At 37.8% G+C, this 17274-nt stretch overlaps 2 protein-coding genes across 2 annotated transcripts in view; one reads left to right on the top strand and one right to left on the bottom strand.

The window, feature by feature from the left end:
- Positions 1-1122: 1122 nt before the first annotated feature.
- ASB14 (ankyrin repeat and SOCS box containing 14) lies at positions 1123-17269 on the top strand. Its single transcript, XM_054837970.1, is given in 10 exon segments — positions 1123-1250; positions 1773-1827; positions 2684-2837; positions 2934-3092; positions 5045-5290; positions 6937-7108; positions 7806-8349; positions 9199-9352; positions 10035-10379; positions 17088-17269. Coding segments are annotated over 9 exon segments (1806 nt in total). The 3' UTR covers positions 10229-10379; positions 17088-17269.
- The window catches only part of APPL1 (adaptor protein, phosphotyrosine interacting with PH domain and leucine zipper 1), a 31594-nt gene continuing 25450 nt past the window's right edge, over positions 11131-17274 (bottom strand). Inside the window, exon 22 of the mRNA XM_054837968.1 lies at positions 11131-16688. Coding sequence (XP_054693943.1) covers positions 16539-16688 — 150 coding nt within the window. The 3' untranslated portion in view covers positions 11131-16538. The remainder of the gene's footprint in view (positions 16689-17274) is intronic.

The following is a 17274-nucleotide window of genomic DNA, read 5'->3' on the forward strand; positions in this document are numbered from 1 at the left end:
TGTATATAACAGTGTACATCTACACACATTATACTATTGCATGATTGATTTGGTTGTTAATAATTTTTTATGATTTCTTCTTAAATTTTAACATTTAGACTTAACAGAGAGTATCAGTGGAATTTATTTCTATGCTTTGTTGTTTGTATTACAATTTTAAAAGGGTAAAAATATTTTAAATTGAATCCTTTCAATTTGGCAAACTTTTTTTTTTTTCAAACTAATGCAATTCTTAAGCTTTTTTTCTTTTTTTCTATTAACTCCATTGTGGTTACACCAGTGTGTTATATTTCTGCCTGTATTTGGATATATACTGTTGCAGTATTTTATATATATCCCTTACAAGTATTTGAAAAAAACAGGCATGCATTGATGAAGAATGCAGAATTGTAAGTTTATCTGTTCTAAATGGCTGCAGATGACGTACATAAGGTGGTAAAGTTGGTCTTTTTTTCAAGCATGGAGTTTGATGATGTTTCAGTTGGAAGGCTGAGGCACATAATAGCACAAATCTACAATACTTTCCTGACTACAGAATATGGCCCTAACAATATCTTTGTAGAAACAATTTGAACAAAAGCTATTATTAAAATAATTCATGTCCTTCACTTGCCTTTCGTTTCCAGGCACTCTGTGAACAAACTGAAAAAACATTCCAAGTCTTACTGCACATCTGTTTTCCTACTAAGGAAACATCAGAGCACAATTGTGATGATATTGGAGTGTCTGAAAGACTTAAGAGGGTATTACTATTTATCTGAAAACTGTTTAACTTATTTTTGTTGCTTTCTAATAAGTAATGCCAGAAGAAGTAGCTATTCTGTATGTGCAGTTTGTGGAACAGAGATAAAAGCTAGCACATACTATTGGAATAGAAAACCTTTACTCTGTTCTAAATAGAATAACTCTTTGCAGAGCAAACTTAAATACTTGGGAGAAGGCTGGAGCTTGAGATGGAGAAGTTCTGATTAATTTATTTTAAACTATGTTTAATTTATCTTGATACTTAAACAGCAATTGCTATTTCTATTACTCCAGATTTAACCCGAAGATTTATCATCTGCTTCCAATTAAAAAGCAGTGTTTCCCTAAGAGAAGTGATCCAAGTTGTGCTGATTTGCCATGTATAATTCTACATATATGTTTGATGACGATTCTGATGATGAATTCCCTACTCAACAAGCTATTCAGGAAAGCTTACAAGATAGGCATAAAATTGAAACAAGTGGTAGTGCAACAGAGGATGAAAGGTAATAAGTTATTCCTTCTATTTTGGATGTTTTCTTGGCATTATGACAAGCATGTGGTAATCTTACTTTCCTTTGTGAGTCTGTATGTTGTATTACTCTGACCTTGTCTCATGGATACTGGAAACCACTGGTAGCTCACTGGTTCTGAGTTCTCCCTGAAAAAGTATACCCATTTTCTCAAAAATATGGAATGTATGAAGTTTTCCTGTGACATTTTGCATCAATATCTAAATGAGTACAAGGCTTTATGAAGAAGATAAGTGTGTGATGTAAAAATAGATTGGTATGGTAGCTTTCCCTCATTTTAGTATTTAATTGTTGGCCTTTGTGTGAAAAATTCCAATATTTCTAGCGGCAGGGGAAGACCAGCAAAAAGTGTTTTAATGTGTTAAACCCTGACAAAATCTATGTAACTTATAGGAATCTAACACATAGTCTAAACTTGAGTATTGAAATTAAGGTATAATCATATCCTGAACTTCACATTAATTTTTACTTCTCTATTTTTTTCTGTTGGTGCAGTTTCCAGTGTATTGCAAGTAAAGAACATGGAAAGATAATTGCAGCAATTCGGACAGTTAAGTACAAATACACCGCACTAAGCCTATACCCCTAGGAATCACTTGGGTATTGCATTGTTGAGCAATGCCTACATTTTACGTGTTTGATCACCTGATTTAAGTGCAGTTTTTCTTTATGTAGTCTTGGGAGGAGTAAGGCAACGAAAAACAGAACACCCAAAGGCTAACATATTAGATAGGAACACGGTAATGGGATGGGTTCAAATGTCACTTCTCTTGGACATTCCAGTGTTTCATCTCCTGGAATTAGGGGAAAATGCCAGGCCTTTCTTGTAAGATAAGCCACAGGATGGCAAGGCCCCTAGTCAATTAATGCTTCCTAAAAGCTTTTTACCACTTTGTGAGATACTCAGATTAAAATCCCTTCTCTACCTGAAGAGTGTTCCAGATTAGTTCCTTAACTGTCACACTTCACTGTTTTCCAATATGAGATGCTCTTAGTCTGCTCCTCTGAAATGTCTATTTTTTGTGATATAATCAATTTACATAGTGAGTCGCAGAGAAAACTAAACAATGAGCATAAGTAGTACAGTTGTTTAGACATTTGTTTGGTGGTGGGAACATACATGTACTTACATGTGTCATAGTAGTTACAGAGATAATTTAGTGGAGTAGGAATCAGGAAACCAAGTCTGGAAAAGCAATACTATTAAAAGTAAGTTTTTTCAATGTATCATTAAAAATGCTTTGTGAGTCAATGTCAATCATTGATTGTTCCATTCATGTAAACCACCCTCTGAGAAAAAAATGATTTGATAAAGCAAGTTGTTTATTCTAGATACACTGATGGGATAAATGGCACTCAATATATTAGTTGCCTGAATTTTGTTCTGTGATGAATAGTGGGATAAGTGGCTGTCTTAAAATATCACAGGCCAAGAAGAGGCCTTGATGAGGTTGGTGAGGCACAGTTCTGCTTTTGAAGAAGCAGATCAGCAAGGCTGGCTTCCGGTGCATGAAGCTGCGGCACAGCTAAATAAGAACATCCTTGAAATAACTTTGAAAGGTACAGAGTCCTTCTGGTTTTCCACCAAAAAGTTTTACAAACCCAACTTTGATGAATCGTCCAGCTTCAAATGTATTCTGCTTTTCTGTATTTCAGCCTCCCGTGCCATTATGTGGGAACAGACCACTCTAAAAGGGGAAACGCCTCTCTTGGTGGCAGTCAGAAATTGCTTTGTAGACAATGTCCGCTTTCTCCTGCTCAATGGTTGCAATCCCAATGTTAGGAATGAAGAGGGAGATTCTCCTTTAGTTATAGGTGAGTACCTTATTTAGGGGTAGAGAGGTGAGGTAATGAAGTGAGGTTATAGTTACACATTTTAGGTTTCAGTTTGACATATTTGACTTCACATCAATATCTAAAATATTTTGCTATAAGGAGTAAAAAAAATGTTAATCTCAGTATTTAATGTGTCTGTCCCTGTCTGTTTTTCTTAGATGATATCTAGGCTTTAAATGAGCTGCCAATTCCAAGTTACAGACTGTCACCACGAAGTTCTTAGCATTATTTATTAATTAAAATATTATCCTTATTGGTCTACTGAAGTATGGGAAGCATAGAACTAAGAGAAGCTAAAAATCTTTCCCCAAAGTCTGATTCAGTGAAGGAAGCTCCAGATGCCTACCATTTTCCATTCTTCAGTTGCAAAGAGTTTGAGGTTCAGGTTGAACATACACCTTTTTCCTCAATCAAATAGCTTTCTCCATGAAGTGTCTTCCTCTGCTTTCCTTGGCATCATTTATGCAGTGGTGCCAGATAATCAAGTCCTCCTGCTTCTTCATGCTATTACTGTTCTTCATGTTCTCTGCTTACATGGTATCTCCTTCATTGCATCAGCTTCTCTTTCTCCAAAAACAATGGTAATTGGGTTTGATTTTCAAAAATTATAGCAAATCAGCCTGATATATCAGCATTACGTAGAGAGTAAAACACTGTTCGTCCCTAGTCAGACATTGTTGGAATTAAATCAAGTATGACAAGTGAAGAAGCTTGCCAGGCCTAAGTTCTCAGTTCACTTCTCTTTGAATTTTTCCGATTGAAGAAGAAGGTCCCATAACTAGTATCACTCTTTGTGTGAATGCCATTTTAATTTGATCATGCACAAGAACTGTAATTCTTGATTTGTAAAGAACTAGTCCTAATAGTTTGCCAAGATGTTTTTCAAAAATGTTCTATGTTCATTTCATTTGCTTCCCCCAATTTGGGCTATGATGCTGTTATTCTTACTGAGTTCTAGCCCAAAAAAAGAAAGCGTGTTCTCATTATCTGAGTTATAAAGGATCACTAAGTTTCTTGGATGAACCTGCAAGTTTTTCCATATTGGAAGGGTGGGGGTTTTTCCCAAACTATTGTTAAAGCAAGAGGAAAAAGCCTATCTATCTGTAGGACCCCAAATCCATTCTTTTGAATTGACTAAAGCTTCTAGTCAGGGCCACCTGCTTAGAAAAGACACAGAGAATTCCTAGATACTTTTGTAGTGCACTATATTAAAATGCACCATTCCCTAAGAAGAGTATGTATGGGATTTATCTAAAGCAGCCATGTAGGTTACAGATGATGGGACATCACAGATTATAGTATGCTGTCAACGGTATTTCAAGCAGCTGTGGCACATGAAGCTTCTCTGCCTAATCTGTCTCAGTGAAGGGCACTCGCTGTTCTACCCCACACAGCCTGGAAGATCAAAGAGAGGAGGAGGGAAAGGTGTTGCCTATTCATTCCATTCACTGGAGCCAATGCAAATTACTCTTTTAAGATCCTTACCAACTTAACAGATCAGTCTTATTAAGCTAAGACAGCATGACACAGTCATTTTAAACTTTGTTTCATGTTATGGTAACTGCTTATGAAGATTAAATAGAGCTCTCTGACCAGGCCAGCTCCTGACTGCACCAAGTCCCTGTATATGATCTCCATCTAGTGGCAAGGAAAAGTTGCATTCTGTTGTACTCCCAAACACAGCAGAGAATTACAGAGAGAAAGGGAGATTACCATCCAATGATTCATTTGTATAGTTAATGATAGCCTGGAAACAAAGAACAGATTTGTTGGTAAGTTAAACCTTTCAGCGTAGTGTGACATTTCTCAGTGTATAAATAGCACTACCAGGAACAGCTCAAGCTTTCCTGAGCTGCCACATAACAGAAGCCATAGTGGCTAGAATACTATTGAATAACATTCTGGCTGATACTTCACTTAATGTCTTACAGCAATTAAACATGATTCGTATGAGATTGCCTCCCTGTTGATAAGTTCTGGTGCAAAAGTGAATTTGCAGTGTGTCCACAAGAGGACTGCTTTGCACGAGGCAGCCAGACTAGGCAGGAAGGATCTGGTGAAGCTTCTCCTTCGTTCTGGAGCAGATCCTGACCCTCGTAGTGAATATGGGCTCACACCTCTAGCACTGGCTGCACAGATTGGACATACAGAAATTATGGAGCTCTTACTGCAAAAAGGTGAGACTTTATTATATAGGATGTTACAGGAAGAGAAGGCTTGTGGTGGGGGTCTGTCTTGCCAGTGTTACAAATATCTGACAGGATAATGTACAGAAGGCAGAGCCAGATTCTTCTCAGTGGTGCCCAATAACAAGACAAGAGACAATGGGCACCAATTGAAACCTAGTAAATTCTGTCTGAACATAAGAAAACACTTTTTTCTGTGAGGGTGATTGAACCCTGGAACAGGTCACTCAGAGAAGTTGTGAAGTCTCCATCCTTGGAGATACTAAAAACCTGACTGGATGCTGTCCTGGGCAACCTGCTGTAGCTGACCCTGCTTGAGCACAGGGTTGGACTGGAGGATCTCCAGAGGTCCTTTCCAACCTCAGCTGTTCTGTGGTTCCGTTTTACAACTCAGGAGATTGATTTAGTAACATGTAGGTTCAGTGGCAGTGTTCTTCAACTGAGTAGAAATTGTAAGCCACATGTGTTAGCACTGAAATGTTTAAAGACCAAATAGGATGAAGTGAGTCCTCTTTCCAACAGAGAAAATTATTCCTAAATGCAGAGGCAAAAATTGTTCTTGGCTCAGTAGCCAGTAAAACTTTGCATTACTGAAGTGAAAGGAAATGAACTGTTATCATGTTACTGAGTATACAGCCTATAGTGTTAATAGATCCAAATAGCTACAAAACATATTTTTAGAGATTACTTACTTGTAGCAAACTGTAGTAGTCATCAGTGAATGCTTTGCAAAATGACAAGCAAACCTGACACATTGCAAGAGATATTTTGTTTGCGTTTTATATGGCATCTTGATTTATTTTGAAGAATTTGACTCCCAAATCATGCGAGTTGAGGTCCTTCTAAAGAATTCATAGTATCTCAATTTCATGTTATAAGATCGATATATATACGTGCACACACACAGGTATAATCCCTCTAAAGTAGTTAGCCTAATTACATTTTTATTAGTCTTCTGAAAGTTCTGTAATTAGATTAAAACTGGTTATTGTGAGATACACCTTCAGCAATAGCAGCAGAAGTAACTTTCCTTACTAAAGAAAATTAAATGTTATTTGCATGAAGAGGATTGTTGTGATGTAGTTAAGTAAAGGCCTGATAAAGACTACATTTTCATAATACTCAAATACTGTATCAATATTTTAGTGAGTAGTTGTAACTGTTTTTAAATTCAATATTGTTTTCTCAGGTAGACAGGTCATCGTAGGGAAGGCCTGACAAGACATTTATGGTGGTGAATTTAATATGATGGCTCAGCAGCGCTGGAACTGGATTGTATGAACTGTTTTCATACTGGGTTCTCTCATATTTAGTTATATCTGTCTGGTCTTTATAAAGTAGAACAACTGAGATACGTTGTATGTAAGCAAAAAACCCCCAATTATTTGTATGAATAAGAACCAAACCCCTTGCTTGCCCAGTTTCTAGCATCAAGTCTTACTATGTGATTGGGTTCAAAGCAATTTGAACCTTCTTGTTCCCAGGATCAAGGATCCAACATGAAGGTTTATGCCCATAGTGGTTTTATTTGGTGAAGAATAGTATCCACAATACCACATCGCTGGAGGGTTGGAGATATTAATTACTGCTGGATATTTACAGTGACAACTGTGAAAATCCTTGATGCTTTTTTCCAGGTGCGGATGTTCTTTCACAGGCAATGGATTGTGCTTCTGTATTATTTGAAGCAGCAGCAGGAGGAAATCCAGAGTCTTTGAGTCTTTTACTAGAATACGGTGCAGATGCCAACGTACCAAAGCACTCGGGTCATTTGCCAATCCACAGAGCTGCATATAGAGGACATTTTCTGTGAGTTAATATACTTAAAAATCAAGTAATGGTTACACCAGAAATACTGATTTTGCTAATTCTACCTTATTCAAAGCAGGCAGTAAATCTGTACTTTTGTAGAAGGAATTATTTTTGACCATGTAAATATGAGTTTTCTGTGTCTGAATGTCAGGATAAAAAAGACCAGTCAGGATAAAATCTTCATCATTTTAGGATGAACATACTAATTCCTGTAATATTTCCCCACTTGTCACAAATACTAACACTGTCCAGTCTGATGTGAGGTTCCTGGAACATCCTCACTCCCTTTGGGTATGCCTCATCTCCACCCCATCACAGGAAGGTAAATGTGCTAAATATACAAATAGACTTAGGGGATAAGGGTTATCCCTATTTTAAAGACAGGAAAGTTACTGAAAGATATTTATGCTAAAATCACAACCAGGAAGTGAGTTAATGAAGAATAGTATAATAGAATAATATTTTATGTGTAGTAGGTGTAAAGTCAGTATCCATTGCTGGCTAACAATTTAATTGGTAGCCATTAAAGTCAATGCAGAGGTATAGCATGCCATGGTACTGATTTGGTACATTAAGCCAATTGTATACAGTCCTGATGAATTCTGAAGCCCAGCAACACAGAGAAATTCAAAGACTGAGCTAGGTGAACCAGTATGTTTAAGATTCTGAGAGTCTTCTTTTTTTAATTCTTCAGAGCCCTAAAAAAATTAGTTCCAGTTACTAATTTTGATGCCATTAAAGAAAGTGGGATAAGCCCAGTTCACTCAGCAGCAGCAGGAGCACATCCTCAGTGCCTTGAGTTTCTCCTCAAATCTGGGTTTGATGCCAATTTTATGCTGGATCAAAGAGTTCGCAAAGGCTACGATGACCACCGGAAATCAGCATTGTACTTTGCTGTTTCCAACGGGGACATCTGTTCAACACAGTTGCTGTTGAACGCTGGAGCCCTGCCAAACCAGGATCCCATCAACTGTCTCCAAATAGCCTTGAGAATGGGCAACTATGAGTTAATGAATCTACTGCTCCGACATGGGGCAAATGTCAATTACTTCTGCAGAGTGAATACAACACATTTTCCATCAGCTCTACAGTATGCTCTGAAAGATGAAGTCATGTTAAGAATGCTGATGAACTATGGGTATGATGTGCACCGCTGCTTTGATTGCCCTCAGGGAAACAGTTCGCATTCCCAGTATGTGACTGATGGATGGACTTCTACCGTTATCAAAGATACGATGGTAAGTATATGAGATGGCTTCATATGTTGTTTTACTACCAGTATCCTTCCTGAAACTAAATGAAAATGTACTTAATGTGTCAGAAAAGGAAGTTTTGAAACTGTAAGGCAGTTTACACTTAAAGGTAGGAATAGACAAGGCTTTAAAAATAAATAGATGTTGCCATGAGGCCTGGTTTGTGACAGCAAATTATCATAAACAATATTTTTGAATTGTGAAAATATAGCTAATGATATGCTAATGATCAGTACAGAATTGGCTCTCCGGGGCAGTCTTGTCCATGCTGTGAAAGCAGGGACTTGCAGGCTGGCTCACTGGGTTTCTTGTATCGTAACACTACTACTGGAAATGGTTGTGAGGATCCCCTGGAGCTGGCATGGTAAGCACTGAGAAAAAATTAACAAACCTGGACCAACCTAAAGAGGTTCCTAGAGACACCCATCAGTGTCATTGTTTTGCAGTTTGTGAAGTCCACTTGAACCTAATAAACCCTTCCTTAACCTGAAGATAAGGGGATGTGGCATGCACTGGACTGGTGGGTCCCCCTGTTTAGCACACTGGGACACAAGTCTAAATTCCACTTAGGGAGTGGTAGCACTTAGTTACCAAATACACAGCTGCTTAAGTTCACTTTTGGATCTAGTACAAAACAACCATCTCTCAGATTTTCAGATTCTACTAGTGAGGCTTCATGCAAGCTGTGACAACCTCTATAGCTCCCCTGACTGACAGAACACTCATCCTTCCTGGCATTCTGCTTGCGTTATTTAATTGCTCTTGTCCTGCAGAGGCGGAAGTCATTTACAGCAGTATTGAATATTATCCTATTAAACATTTTGTTTCTATCAGTTCTGTGAAGTGATAACCTTGTCGTGGTTGAAGCATCTGTCTGGGAAAGTAGTGCGAGTGATGTTAGATTATGTTGATCATGTTAATATCTGCTGGAAGCTAGAAGCGGTTCTCAAAGAACAGGAGCTCTGGCCAGACATCAATTCGATTTTAAGTAAGTATCTGGTGTTTACATTTGAAATGACGAACAAGCTGTTTTGGGATTGGGACCTTTTTTGTTGGTGGTATTTTAGCTTTCATTTTCTTTCTCTCAAACTGGTGCTTTTCTTGACCCTTTTTAGGCCAAAAGTTATGTTTTGACGGTGAGAGACCTCTTAAAAATCGGTCTATATAGGATTTAAGCTAAGTTTCTCTCAGAAGTCTGACAGTAACTGCACGATTTATGTAGAGCACTTGGCAACTTTAATTACAGTGTAGACAACACAATCCTCTTCGAGGGGAGAAAAGCTTTTCCTTCTGCCTCAAGCTGATGGACCAAATCTAATAAATTACTATTTTTGAGTGATTTAATTCTAGTCTAGATTAATTCCACATCATTTTTGTTTGTTTAGTAGCTTCTTCAAGTCGACAGAAAACTAGCACCAATTATTTGGAATTAAGTACATTCCCAAAACTTTACTACTTACTTAAACTTGTATTAACCTACATTTAACCAACTTGACAGAAACAAAATCTGTTGATTTAGCTGCCAATGATTATAAATATAGCTGAAAGATGTATGGGCTGAGATGAAAAGTTCTGACAGATCTGGTTTTCCAGGTAGCAGAGTATTGAACAGTTTAAACGGAACAAAATCTAATAACTTACTAATATCAGTCTTGCCTTTTCATTTCTAGCAAATCCTCGCTCTCTGAAGCATCTTTGTCGCCTGAAGATACGTGAATGCATGGGCCGGTTGCGCCTCCGTTGTCCCGTCTTCATGACCTTCCTCCCACTGCCAAACTGCTTGAAAGACTATGTACTATACAAGGAATATGATCTTTATGGGCAGGAAAACTTCAGAGGAACTGACAGCCTCAACTGTACATAATTAGTAGTTCTATGTTTTGAAGGGAATGTTGACATGGCTAAGACTGTCTATACAGCTGCTTTTTACTTTTGGGATTTTATCTCCTATGTATGCTAAGGAATACCAGCATTCCCTCCTCACCCCTTGAAGAAAATGGGGAGAACCCCAAAATGTAAGTATTGGTGATCCTATTCTACATGTCTACTGGAATATAAACTATCTGAAAGCTACAGAAATAGTATTTTAAATGCTTAGTGTGAAAAGTTAAGGAACTGTAAAACGCAGGGCTGCAAAACTTATGTTATTGCTAAGTTAAAGCCTGTCCTAACAGGTAACACTACCCCCACTGCAGGGTTAAACTTGGAGTTTAGTTAAAGGTCAGGGATTTAACTATAACCAGGAAGGGACATGGTTCTTTTTTCTCTTGCTCTTGCCAAAAAGTAGTGTTTTTGTCAAGGCCTGCACTGAAGTTCTGAAGAGCAGCCTAAGTAGATTTATTTTTTTTACCCAATTAAGCAATCCCATATTCTAAGCAGTGAAATGGGATTAACAGCTACAGAAACTTCTGCTTATCACAGCAGCTAGTGTGAAATACAAGTGTTTCAACAAGAAGGCACTATATCTGAAAGAGGCGTTAGATTCCGGATCTCATTCTCAGGTGTTGCATCCATTCTGTATTTTGACTGCTGTCTCTGGAACTAGTTTTTCCTTTTACAGTGCTGTCTAAAGGCATGCTTGCACTTTTGGAGTTTATCTTCATACAGTTGGAGCTTAAGCTCTTGGAGCACTATCTGTCAGCAGTCACCATTGTCTTAGGAAGCCTTACGCAGTACACACAGACCCACAGCACAGCACCCCTTGTCTTCTAAAAATACTGCAGATGTCAGTCCATATTTTAGGAAAAAAAAAGTTCATCAACACACTTGGCATTAGTAGTATTTATTCCTTCATTATCAAGTAAGCATAGATTTTTTTTTTTCTAGTTATACATGCATCTTTATCACAGAAGTTACATAATTCAAAAGTCTGCTTTTCCCCAGAAAAATCTACAAACCTTATAAAATACAAAGTTAACCATAATATAGTTATGAGCCATTGCTTTTTACATCGTGTTTATCATATCATAAACTAATGAAGCCCGTGAAGATACATATCAGTACCCATGTTCATGGCTGTGCTGGTACAGCCTCTGTACGTGCCTGACCATTGCAAGCACAGCTCTGCAGAGTGCTCCACACTGTCCTCCGACTACACCACCACATGCACCAACAGCCAGCTAGGATGGGAAGGATTTTCTTCTTCTACCGTTCAGTCTTTGATTGTTGCAAAAGTAAGTTATCAGCATTCCTAGGTACAATAACTCTCTCTGAGGTTATCGGGCTAATATGATTAAAATTAAGAGAACTAAGATACACTTTACCAACAGAGGGATATAACTGCATGTTAAAACTTCGTTTAATGGAAGGAAACGCATACTGTCACCAATAATGGTACTTCCTGGAAGTCAGTATTATGAAAAATGCAGGAGGCTTTTGCATCAGTACGAATGTCACCCAGAAAGTTACTACAGTTAAGCTTTTATTTAATCTACAAAATGCTGACTGAAGCCCTGGCATAATATGTTTACTACCCATGTTTCCAAGATTAAGACACAACAATCAAAGTTGACATAAGTATGCTGCTGGAGGCTTTTAATACAGCTATTCAGGGAAAATGTGCAAGTCAGTCTCAAACATTGCAAAAATCACTTACACTTCACTAGAACAGGACCAATCCAGAACATCATTGGAAGAATTTGACCACTCCACTCTATTATAAAAATGATCTGAAAGATTGTACAAAATCCTTGGCTTGCAATATAAACTTCATTAGGAATACAAGTGCATTCACAATGACACATTTTGACTTATTCTTCTCACAACAACTTAGATACCACTGTGGCAGGGAGAAAAAAAAAAGTCAACTTACTGCTTGGTTAAAATCAAAAGCCTTGGAGACTAATTGACTTGCAAGAAATTTTGTCAAATAGAGCAACAGAAAGAATATAAAATAGCAGCTCTTGCTGTTAGACTAGACAGTATCTCTACTAAATTCACTAAAAAGAGGCAGGTTTTCTTTATATGAACTATTTCTGAAATAACAAGAGACTATTGTAATATAGTCTTCTCCATTGGCTTCTCCTAAATTCTGTGCAACTAATTCATCAGAATGTGCCTTAAACATAGGCACAGTCAAATTTGCTTCTTTATATCAATGTACATAAATTGTATCTTCATAAACAGCTTCAGCTGTTTCAGGATTTTCAGCTCTGAGTTTACATCCATATAAAGATGAAATCTGACAGTGCTGTAGAGGGGGAATGTTCCTTAACTCTTAAGTGTTACTTTATTGTTAGATAGTAAATTGTCCTGATACAATTTCAAACCTAAACAGATTAAGGAAGTAATAGACTATCAAATTCAAATTAGTTTACACTACCCACTCATAACCAGTTATATATGGCCAAGTTGTATATGAGACTTAACTTGTCCTCTGATTTAGACTTGGGGAAATCTGTTAATGGTCATGGGGGAGTGCTAGCTATTATCTATAATGCAATAAAATGCGTACCCATTAGCACACTTTATATACTTTGATATCCATACCATTACATACATAAAGAATGTACGTAGCCTGAAACAACTGACAGCAAGACTTGCTTCGTCTGCAGTGTGTAAATCTACATAGTGTAACAAACTTACTATCCCCTTACCAAAGGGAAAAAATGTGGCAGTAACTATGAGGCTGCAATTAGCAACATAAAAAGTTAGGCCCAAATAACAGTGCTGGTTCAGTACCTATGCAAAGTCACTTTAAAATCATGTACTTGAAAGAATATTTTCAGGAGTGTCTGAAATAATAGTAGATTCATGTGAAGCCTACAGCTTCAGCTGGAAGTGCTTGAAAGATCCGTCTGTAAGCAAAAGGCAATAGGAAATACTAAATGAGAGAAATAAATTACAGGAGTGGGAACCAACCAGTAATAATATACTTAAAATAAAAAATGCTCAGGTGGTGAAATCTTACTGCAGCAGTTCCCAGGAGAACATGAGGTGTTTATATTAAAAGTCATACTCTCAAGGAAAATACTAAGCACTCTAATTTTATTTTTTTTTAATTAACAAAAATGTTTTCCAATGAAGTAGTTCTAAACCTCATAGGAAAAAGAATACCAAATAGTTGTTTATTTTGGAGAGGAGGGCATGGATAAAAAAAACCTCAGCAGCTATTTTTGCCTTGAGGTAGTTCAAATTACAGAGCCAGGTGCTCCTCCCCTTAAGCAAATCTCAGTAATTCTCAGCCCACTGCTAACTCATTGCACCATTCCAGTTTAACTTCCTCGTCTCTTCTGACCTGCTGTTTGCTCTTGCAGCTTTTGTCACTCTCCCAGATGCGTTTATATCTTTTTTGCTCATTTCACACCAGTGAAACTTGCCTAAACAAGCAAAAAAAAACCCCCCTCAGTTCATTCATGCATGTCAATCTGTTTTCTTTAACCATTCTCTCAATTCATTTCCCTTTTTTTAGTGGTTAAGATGAGAATCATCCAATACAAAAGAAATGCACTTCAATTCCATGCTGTCTGTTTTAGAAAACTACATTTAATGGCATAGATGGAAAGCCTGAAAAGCAAATGGGATAATTCTAATTATGTATTGTTAAATCTGAAAAATCCCATATGACAGTAAATTCATCTGCCAACTTTCTTTCTCCCGCTTTTTTTCCTCATCTTTGCAGCTTTATGTCTAAAACAGTAATAGTTTCAGTAAAATAGAGTAATTCAATTTTCTGACATTTCTTCAGTAAGGCTAATGCAACACAGGCTGCACATCAGAAATGCTTTTTGCTGAGATTGCTAATCCACTAACCGTCTTCTCTATGGAGCTAGGGCTGTTGCAGATAAACCAATCCTACTAATCAATCCTACTCGGACAAGCTGAGGGACTAGGTTCTAGAAACTAGAGCCCACTGATTTCATGTTCTTCCTGTGCTGTTTCAAAACTACTTCATCTTCAGCATGTATTTGAGAAACAGTAACCTTAAGCTATGATGTCATATTATTTGATAGAAAACAGAAATGTCAGTAAGTAAAAACTAAAAAACAAACCCCAAAAAACAAGAGAAAGAAAGATGAACTGGAACAACTCGCAGAGACAAACTGGCTGCTGTGGAACTATCTGTAAGCCTAGACTTAGTAGGAACAAAAAGGAAAAAAATTGGATTTGCTGCCTCTCTGTATATTTTTGCTGGCAAGAATAAAAAGTCTCTTAAGGATGAGAGGTGAGAAAAGAAGACTATATATGAAATAAAAATGCCACTCTTTTTTAGAAAAAAGCCTCAGATTTGTGTGGTCCATGTGACAGTATGCTAGCCAAATTTGGCCACAAGCCAACACCATTTGGCCTGACAGCACAACAGCAAAACCTGTACTGAATGGCTACTCTGGGGATGAAAAATGTGCTGGAACAGGAATTGCTAACTAACTCAGGAAGGGAACCTGGAGGCTCTCTGCTGCTCAGCCTCCCCATCCGCCTCCTCTTTTAAGGCAGGGGTACTGTGACCCTCTGAGGCTGCTCAGGCCCTCCCATGGGCTGTGGTGCCGTAACATCTGCTCCGAGAGCTGCTCTACCTCCTGCTGCACTAGCAGCTCCAGAGCAGCACCCTCGGTCCTGCCTGGGTGCTGCAAGGGCAGGCGCTGCTCCTCCTTCCCTCCTGTGACCGGAGCCAGATGCAGTGAATTTCTGCAAAGAAATTCACGTCTCCAGCACAAAGGCAGGAGCAGACTGCCTACTTAGCCTGCACAGGGCTGCTCCAGTGCACAAGGAGAGCTAAGGATGCTGATCTCTCCATGCACCTACAGCAGAGAGAGCCTGAGATTCCTCACTTTCTTACCAGCGCTGAGCAACTCCAGCTACCAAGGGCCAGGCCATCACCAGCTGCTGGGGAGATACTCTGAAAATTGCTTCCATTCCTGAACACCAGAAATGCCCTGCAATGAACTGTAAAACACTCATAACTGTTATATTATAACTTGAAGTATAAGCATATTCATCTCTTTCTACATTTCCTGTTATTTTCATGCCACTACTAGAGAGATCTGTTCCACTGGATTTTAGTATTTATAGTAATTAGTGCAAAAATAAATATTTCTCTTCAAACACATTTTCTCTTCTGGATCAAAAGGTGAATGCACATTTAGTACTATACAAAATAAATATTACACAGGGTATGGAACACGGAGTTCAGATTACAGCTGTAAACAGACACTGCTTTGAAAAATGCTTTATGGGATTGACTCTAGCATGTAGGATTAGCATAATCTCTTACTTCAGAACTAGTAAATTCTGTTTGCAAAATCAATTTCCATAAAAAGACTTAAAGAGCCTCAACTCACTTTCAGTGTACTGGTGGCAAGGCATTTACATATTCAGAAGATTATTTCAAATGATGGGATTCAAGATGTTCCTGCAACTCTAAGCATGTTTTATAAAAAGTGAACTTACAGCTTTTTATTACATGTACTGGGGAAAACCAAGAACATGGCACTTGTGCTACAAGAATATATACCTTGTTCTTATCATTTGATAAGGAATGCTTATACATTCCTCATGCAGCAAAGTGCAACTGTGTCTCATCAGCTCTTATCTAGGCCTGACAGTATTTTTTTTCTCCTGTTGAAAGAAGTCTTTCAGCATTATATTCATAAAAAAAAAGAGTGTATCATACAGTGCAATATAAAACAAAAAATAAGATCTTTCTGTCTAAAACTATTGCACATCTCACTGATGTTAATAAGGATTTGTCTTTCTAAATCTAAGAGCAGTTATGTGCAACAAATTAGGTAAAGCTTAGCACTGTCTTATTTGGACATCTACTTTTATTTCCAGCAAGGTGTTCTCCATACTGCAGTGTAAAGAACAAATTTCAGTGTACTGCTGAAGTCCAATGAGAGTTTTAAGTTTTGCTTCAAGAGCAGTCAATTGCACAGAGAGGTAAGTGGGGAAAAAAACCCCACAGGTTTTTTCCATACTGCAGAGAAGCCTTGAGAAAACATAATTTTGTAATAAACATGGTGGCATCACCATGCTTCATCTGGCATATAGAAGAGAAATTATACTGACATGAAAATGGAAATCACTTAATTGGAAAGAAAAATCAAGGCATAATAGGGTCTACATATTGTGAAGTATTTTATATAATACAACAGACCCTCCAGCTACGTTTCACTTCTTGTAGAACTTGTGCCATTTCACCAGATACATCCGTGATTCCAATTTTAAAGTAGGCAACCTTAGGCTTCAGATTCTCTCTTCTTCTTTCCATCTTCTCCTAAATCACTGTCTTCTGACTGGCTGCTGCTAAGGACTACAAATTGTCCTTCTCCGCTGCTCTGGTTCGATCTGCTGGAAGCAGCTATCAACCGGCTTTGCTCCTCTAAGTCCTAATTTGAGAAAGGGAAGGTGGGAAATCAGAAAAAGAATATTAACTTTAAAGCCATCTACAACTGAAACAGGATAACATTATTATGGTTTATAAACTACCTTTTAATACTATCAATGGACAACTTTCTGTACAGATGAAATTAAAAGACTGAATAGGAAACCAAAATATTTACATTTCAGTAGTTGGCACTGTCAGAACAGCTAACACATCACCACATCTGTACCCATAACCCACAAAACCCAGCAGGTCAGAACAAATATCTCCGTGCACAGCCCCCTCCTCACTGTGTAACGAACCCTTCTCAGCAAATGAAATAATTTTGGGCTTGTCATAGGTGTTCCTTCAAGCACTGTTCTTAAGTGTTCCTCTAAAGATGTTTTGTGGTTTATCTCCTCAGAAGACCTCTTTTTAAAAATGACTGTACAAAGTTATACAAAATCTGCACAGGAAATACTTCTAATAATTAATTCCATAATGTTCCATGAACTTGTACTAAAGAATATGATAGTGGAGCCTGGAGTACAAAACTGCAAAAGAAAGTAAGTAGAAACAAAAAGAATATTAAGAAATTATAATGAAATGTA

Source organism: Grus americana, chromosome 11 (assembly GCF_028858705.1).
Source record: "Grus americana isolate bGruAme1 chromosome 11, bGruAme1.mat, whole genome shotgun sequence".
In the NCBI taxonomy this organism is placed as follows: Eukaryota; Metazoa; Chordata; class Aves; order Gruiformes; family Gruidae; genus Grus; species Grus americana.